Consider the following 8,180-nt stretch of genomic DNA (forward strand, 5'->3'; position numbering starts at 1 on the left):
CTCGTCTCCGACCCATCTCCCAGGTCTCCATGTTCCCCACTTACCATACATGATATGTATGATAAAATTACAGTGAAGTTTAGTTAAACAAATGATTACAAAATAATGGGTATTATGATAGTGGGTATTATGATAGATTATTGTAGTGGGTATTAGGATAGATACTGCATTATCTTTGGGGACCACGTTGTATTAATTGTATTGTATGGATGGTTTATGTATTGCTTTCTATGCAACTCCAGGGGGAGAGTTACTGCAACTCCTGGAATCAAAAACAGTGGGGGTTATTAAGTGAGTCACTCAGGTTGTAAACACCTCCAGAGGTACCACACCCTGGGAAGGCTTGCATATACCCGTCCAGAGACCTTCAGACAAAGAAAGGGCTGAGTTTAAACACAGGGCTTTTTTTCAGATCCAGTAAACAGACAGGACCCTCTGTCCAAGGGACAGGGTGGAGACCAATCCTTGTGGAAAGGTTGAAAGACTTTGATCTACTAGGACCCAAAAAGACTGACAAGCAGCATCCTCGCTGGATGGCGAGAGTGAGGAGCGTCAACTGTATCAGACAAACAGATTACAGTACTACTGCTCTTCCAAACTTGGCATCTGCCCTGGCATGCCAAGTGCCTAATATTTATCAAGAGTTAGTGAACTGATCCACGTGGTTGCTTTACAGGTCTCAGAGAGTAGTATATTTCTGAAGCAGGCCAAAGACATTGCCAGCACCTGGGTGGAGTATGCTTTGATGTTCAAAGGGAGAGGCTCACCAACTGATAGGAGTTGGAAATACATTGTGTGAAACACTGAGGTTCTCTGGGATGTGATGGTTTGGCCTTTCTGGTGCACCAGATAAGGCCACAAAGGGGCAGGAAGAGAAAGTCGGAAGGGCTTGGTCCCATCCCAGTAATAAAGCAGGACCTTGAAAGCATCCAGCGTATGAAGCTTCTTTTCTCCAGGCGATGAGGATGGCTTCAGGCAAAAGACTCGTATGGTAACAAGACTGGTTCAGGTGGAATTCTGAAACCCCATTTAGGGTGCCATTTCATCATCATCGTGTCCTTATGGAATGCTATAGACAGCAGTTCAGCCATCAGGGCCTGAAGTTCACTGACTCACCAAGCTGACTTGATGGCTATGAGAAAAGCCATGTTGGTGAGGTGGCATACCAAACATTGCAATAATGGCTCAGATACAGGTTCTATGAGCTGTAAGAGAAGGATGTTTCTAGTCCGAGGGCAGTTCTCTAACCTGATGGCAGATATGAAGAAAGCCTTGAGGAATCTGAACACCACAGGGTGTAAAAAGACTGAATGTGACTGTATTGGTGCATGGCACCTTGATATCACTGCCAGGTGGACTTTAAAAGAGTTAAAGGCTAATCCTGCTTGTAGGCCAGAATCTTTCGAACAGGGCCTTGTTTATGGGGAGATCAATCCTGGCAGGACCAGTGGCTGACAAAATGTCAAATAACTTGTGGAATTTTTCAGGGATGATTGAAGTCTCAATCTTCAAGGTGTCTGCAGTCTGCACCAAGAGCTCCTTAATTGCCTTGAAATTATCTAGCAGCAGGGACAGTGAGGAGAATTTCTTAAGAGGTGACGGGGACTGCTGGCTCTCTGGATCTCGCTCCTCTCTGTATTCCAGTGACTGAGGTCTTATTAGGAAAGCTGCTAGAGAGAGAGAGACCTCCATGTCTTCTACCACTGTAGGGACAAGCTCCTAGAGGCTGGGGAAGGTAGGCTCCAATAGCCACAGTGGCATCCCATACACATGTGGGTGACTGTCGGATTGCTGGCTGGACCAATGACAATCCTGGTGGGCCAGTAATTGAGGTCTGTACAGATCCTTGGATCTACTAGTGGCACAACTTGTGGACTTTAGTGGAGACAGATCTCTGCTGGCTACCAGCAGAAAGATGTGCCTGGGAATGGTGGAAGAGGTGGTGCTGACTGGTAAGGTGATGTTGGTGTCAAGGTCTGTATCAGTGTCAATACATATCTTGGTGCCAACTGTGACTCCAGTGCACTCCTAGTCTGCCCTGCTGGTGCTGGAGTCAACATCGATGGGGACACTTCCACACAGGTAGAGTCTGCTGCATCACAGTCTGCTCCTTTCCATTGATCCTCAAAGCCATGCTGGACTTGACTGAACTATCTTCCGATGCCTTTCTGTCCCTTTCTTTACAAGAAGACAGAGAGATCCTTCTTGAGCTCCTGCCCCAATGTTCAGAGTGACCCCCTTTCAGCACTTTACACGAACAGCCCCAATGTTTAAGTCAGCATCTCAGAGGTTGAAGCATTCAGCACCAAGGGTAATACCAGTGCTGACATCAGATCTAGCTTCAATGCTGTTTTCTCTGAGGAGGTCTTTGGAGTCATCAGTCCACCTGATACGATGTAGAGATCACTAGAAGGGTCTTCAAACTCCGTACATCTGGATCCAATGCCACTTTCATGGATTGCTCCAGAAGATGGCGCATCAGTCTTGCTTCTCATGACTTCCCAGTCCTCACAAAGAAGGAGGCTGAGACCAAGAACCTGCTTTGGTTACAGAACTCTCCAAAGTAGAATAGGTATCTGTCGAGCCAGTCTTTCTGTAGAATTAGTCCACTGCAGGATGGACAGACTTTGAAGCCTACAGACTGAGAGTCTGGCATTTCTAAAGTCATAGTCTGCTCTAATACAAGGCGACTAAATGAAAATGAATGAAATGAAAAGAACTAAATGAAAAGAACAGAGGTTGCTCAGAAGAGTTTCAGAATAACATCGAGAAGTTTAGTTCAAATTAAGGTCTAGTGGGTCAGACATCAGCTAGGTTCTGTATCACTGGCATGAGCAGTGAGATGGACGTGAGGGAGGATTAAGGCTGCCTCATCCACCCCACTCCTTACCTCATGTAGGAGCACGAGGAGGCACAGGGCACATGCAGAGCCCCAACAAACATGACTAATCAAAAAAATCCAGCCTTGCACGCTTGAGAGACATAAGCATCTAGAGAGGGATCCACCCTGACAAACACTCAAAGAATTCATGGTTTTGAAAAGCTGTCTCTACTTAGGTTAGACTTGGGCTGCAGCAACGTAAAGCTATAGTAGGACAGTGCCAAAACACACCCAATGAATAATAGGAGTACTTGTGGCACCTCAGAGACTAACAAATTTATTAGAGCATAAGCTTTCGTGGGCTACAACCCCTGTAGCCCACGAAAGCTTATGCTCTAATAAATTTGTTAGTCTCTAAGGTGCCACAAGTACTCCTGTTCTTTTTGCGGATACAGACTAACACGGCTGCTACTCTGAAACCAATGAATAATATAATTGTATGTTAAAAGGTTATTTTCTTTCTAGCCAAAATCCAAGGATTGTAAATCAAGTGCAATAAATACACTCAATGAAAGAAAAGTTACTGATTAATAGTAAAAAAAAAAAAAAAAAAAAAAAAAGAGATAGGGAAGGTGGAATCTGGGGCTCCAGTGCAGTTCTTTACTGTTTGGCTATTCAGTTTCTGTGACATATGGGTAGACCGGTATTAACCTACACCACAGAGTGCAACACTCTGAAAATTTTCGGATAAAGAATATTTAACTTAAAGATGGTTTGGTTAGATTGGTCCGATTGTGAATCAAGCAACCCACATATTAAAGGATGAGGTTTTGTGGGCATGAAGAGTCATTTGAGCAAACTGGGTATAATATTATATACTAAAGGTATATTAAAAATTATTTAAGTTGCAAAGTCAAGTACTCAATAGTTAAGAAATGCCACATTTACAGTTGTCTATGCAACCTTAATTCAACCCCCCACGCATCCAGCTTGTACAGTGAAAGAAGCAGGTGTCCTACAGGAAAAAAAACATTGTATGTGATCATGTAATTAAAGACTGTCATAATGCACACACACAAATAGGCAGAAATACGGTTGCAGAGAATAACTGTAAATCTGGCATCTTCCTGATTTTTGAGTGCTTGATTTTGCAACCTAAATAACATTTTAATGTAATGTAGTTTTTAATGTAATTTCCTATATATTTTTTTTTAAATAAAAACAAATTCTATTATGTACAACTGGAACAACCCCCCTCTTATGCATCATCATCAGCGTCTGAACCTTTATCTTCCACAATGTAGCACAGATTTCTACCACATGAGCTATAGAACTAACTAACTAATTATTGCTGGCAGCAGCAGCAGCAAGCTATTATCTCAGAGGAACGTATAGGACACTGGGGCCATAAATTGGGTTTTGGAGGTGATGCAGAAGCCCTGCCTGGCTCTCCACCTGTGGGTCTGAATTTTTTAAATGTTCCTGTTCAGTTATTTTATCATGATGCCAAAATTTTCCTGAGAAAATGCAAGTGAGACATATGAAACAGTGATTTTTAACAGTTTATATCTCAGCTAAACCTCAATGGAATCTCATGGAACAAAGGGCTTGCCCCCTGACAAATTTAAAAGGCGTATGGCAAAGAATGGAAGTGTTAGAGCTTAAAAAGGTCACAAAATTATTTTTATCAAGAAAAGTATTAGACAACCAAAATATAGGGATCACTATCTGTCCCATCTGTAATATCCTACAAGGTATAGCCTGGACTGAGTCTTCATATGTCTAGACTAAGCCAAAATTTCCTCAAATGCTAAGGCTTTGCAAACAAAAAAGTTTATAAACCTTACTGACTTGGATAAATTGGATATTAAGTATTATTTAACATTGCCTTAGTAGATGGTGAGGCTGATATTGGACTACTGTATATATCTCTGTTGTCCACATTATAAAAAGAATGTTGAAAAATTGGAGAGGGTGCAGAAAAAAACCCTCTAAAATGATTTGAGGCCAGATTTAAAAAAAAAAAAAAAAAAGACTGAAAGGTGACTTGAATACAGTGTATAAGTACCTTTATGAGGAGAAAATACTGGGCAATACAGGACTCTTTAACCTTGAGGAGAACGGCATAAGAAGAAGCAATTTGTAGACGCAGAAGCCAGATAAATTCAAATTAGAAATAAGGAATACATTTTGAAAAGTGAGAATGATTAACCACTGAACAAACTAGCAAGGGAAGGGGTTGATTCTTCATTTCTCCATGTCTAAAATCAAGATAAGATGCCTTTCTGGAAGACCTTTTTTAGCCAAACACAAGTTATTGGGCACCATCACACGGGTAACTGGGTAAAATTTAATGGCCTGTGATATACAGGAAGAGTGAGGCTAGAAGTTCTAATGGACCCTTCTGGCCTTAAACTGTATGAATCTATGAATTTTCTCTCTCTCAATTCATCCTAAAGATCAATGCCAAATGCATTAGCTGAATCTTGTATAAAACTACCCAAATTAGGAGGGCAATGGGGAAGTGACACCTGGCTCTATAATCAAGTCTGCTAGATCATGAGCAAACTAATTTGGAACTAGTTTACACCTGGGGCACTTTTAGGAAGTTTTGGGGGGCAGTTTACTATATGAATGTTTGCATATTAAGTGTTGTTACTTATGCAACATAAATGGAACACAGTACTTTGATGCCCACAAAATCATATAAACAAAATGGTAATAGGCCAAGTACAGTATTTATGATTGTTACGATACACATAACACAATCTTTTCATGTTAGCTTGATTTTTGTGCATTATTTGTATATTTTTAGTAGTATTTTGTGTGTTACTCATTTATGTCTGAGCATTGGGGTACATAGTCATGAAGTTATTAAACAAAACAATCCTTTATTTTTGTAAAATTTTTCATGAACCTACCGAAAAATACTGTTCAGCTTCAAGCTGATCCTGAAGTTCCCGCATCTGACCTTCATTTCCTCTATACTGCCTTAAGGAGAGAAAACAAAACCTCATATAAAAGCCATCCATTACACTTGCACCTTTAAACTCAGCATTTTTCTTTCATATGCACCCACCTCCTCCTTCACACACTACCTGTAAACATGGTAATCATAAGCACCTATTCTAAGATTCTGGTTTAACAATATAATTTAGGCTACCATAATGGTAGCCCCCCCCAGATAATTTAGATGGGAAGCAGTGCTCCAAAAGTGCTTGGTTTCTGTCTTCAACCTGCAGACTATTGTGGCACAGATCCAATAAAGGAAGGATATTCTTGTTGGAAAAGTAATGCTGTCTCCTGTCAAGCTAAAAAAATCGTAAGGGAGAGGAGGAGTGTTTTAAGGAGAAAAAATGTACCCAGTCATGAAGCTCAGTGGTCCTCCAACAGATGCTCCAAAGTTTAAATCTCAAATGGTGGTTCTTGGATAGGCACTTCAATTGCTCCAGAAAGGCCAGACAAGCCTGAGCATAGAAGTATCAGCCAAGCAAAGTTTTTTATATTTCAAAATAAAAATATTCTAATATAATAAATACAGACACATTTTCAGGAAAAAAAAACAAGTATTTTTGGTTTCTGGAAAAAGGTGACAGACAAAATACATGAATGGGGGGGGGGAGGGGGAGGGGGAGGAGAAGGATTTTCCATTTTATGTCAGGCCCCTACTTACTTAGTGAGTTGAGCCAACTCAAATTCCAATAATCTCTTCGCTTCCAACAATGTATTGATCTCCTGTTTCAGCTGCTTCTCAGAACCCTTCAAGTTGTCTGCCTCAAAAGCTTGTGTTTTCAGTTCATTCTGTGTCATTAGTCGCTTATTTGTTTCTTGTTCCAGCTGAAGTGTTAGATTCTTAACCTAATTATTTAAATCACTTTAATTTAGAATTTTTACCAAATATTTTCCTGTATTTTGTTAAAAGTAATAATGTTTCATATGCATTATTTTGTCAAACATCACTATTTCCTACATTTTACTCATGAAATAATGCATACAAATATTCAAAACAGCCTCCAATATTACTTGGGTGCAATATCATAGGAAATAGTTTTTCTTATAGATTTTAGTCTATATTTCGGCCTCAAGAACCGCCCTGTTCCCAGCCATTAATTTTTTCTTTTGTAACAGACTCCGGGGGTAGATTCCTCTGGAATAGATAGTATATTCTTCAGTAATAAACTGATGGCTTTGATAATGCAGAAGAAAATATGCTAGCCACTTTGAAAATCATCATCTCTGCAAAACGTACTTCCTGCATAACTATATTGCGTAGGACCCAATGACTTCATACCTGGAATCAGTTCACTATTAATGCATAGCTCTTATAAAGGAATACATATTATCCAGGGTCTAAAAAAAGATATGGCATTCGACCTACTCAGACAAACCTTCACAGCATTTAGGTGAAACCTCTTAGTACAGTTATATTCAATAACGTTATGCTACATAAACATCTCAACTTAAATAGATTCAGTTTTCTATTTCTTAATGCAACTCATTCTTTAATTTGTCTTTTACATAGAAAAAATGATAGGTAATGCAGGTTTTGCTTACTTCATCCTCAAGCCTCTCCTTTTGCTCAGTGAGGTGCTCAAGCTTCTGCTGAGACTGCTTCAGGTCGAAGTCCAGCATGGAACATTGTTTTTCAATCTGAACTATTTGATTTTCTGCCCTGTCTCTTGCTGCCCTCTCCTCCTTCACTTTTTTTTCCATTTCTAAACAGGAAACAAAAGTAATTGACAGCACAATAAAAAGGTATATATGCAAAAATACAAATATGGCACTTCTAAGAATGTGTTTGCTTGATCATGCCTTTCTTAAATACACCTAATATTCCATCTTTGAGAGTTAAGCACGGGGTTTCTCTCCCCCACACACCATGGTTGGGGTGTTTGAAATTCTTTACAGTCAGATGAGTATGCATCTCTAGTCTACTACTGAACAAAATCATTATAGTATTGTTGCAACAGAGAGACAGTGATAGTGATTTCCAGAGCATTAGGACCCTATTACAGGCAGCTACTTGTCACTCCACTAACTGCCATTATACCAGTGCTCAAAATGTTCCAGCCAGTTCATGTGTTGCTCAAAAACAGAGAGCTGCCAACAATAGCCATTTAGAAATGGAATTAAATAAAATTTTTGATAGAAAAAATAGCAAAAAACATCCTAAGATATGTGAACACACTAGGGTTGCCAACTTTCTAATTGCACAAAACCGAACACCCTTGCCACGCTCCTGCCCCGAGGCTCCACCCCTTCTCTGAGGCCCCGTCCCCCGCTCACTACATCCCTCCTCCCTTCGTTGCTCTCTCTCCCCCACCCTGACTCACTTTCACCGGGCTGGGGCAGGGGGTTG

The 8,180-nt window shown here is 40.4% G+C and overlaps 1 protein-coding gene across 2 annotated transcripts in view; it reads right to left on the minus strand.

The window, feature by feature from the left end:
* The window catches only part of ROCK1 (Rho associated coiled-coil containing protein kinase 1), a 178,554-nt gene that overhangs the window by 49,634 nt on the left and 120,740 nt on the right, over window positions 1–8,180 (minus strand). For both annotated transcript variants that reach the window (XM_024210773.3, XM_024210772.3), the window contains exons 19-21: window positions 7,376–7,536; window positions 6,495–6,679; window positions 5,743–5,812 (exon numbers count right to left, since the gene is read on the minus strand). In XM_024210773.3, coding sequence (XP_024066541.2) covers window positions 5,743–5,812; window positions 6,495–6,679; window positions 7,376–7,536 — 416 coding nt within the window. The remainder of the gene's footprint in view (window positions 1–5,742; window positions 5,813–6,494; window positions 6,680–7,375; window positions 7,537–8,180) is intronic.

Source organism: Terrapene carolina, unplaced genomic scaffold (assembly GCF_002925995.2).
Source record: "Terrapene carolina triunguis isolate 2854851 unplaced genomic scaffold, T_m_triunguis-2.0 Scaffold58, whole genome shotgun sequence".
In the NCBI taxonomy this organism is placed as follows: Eukaryota; Metazoa; Chordata; order Testudines; family Emydidae; genus Terrapene; species Terrapene triunguis.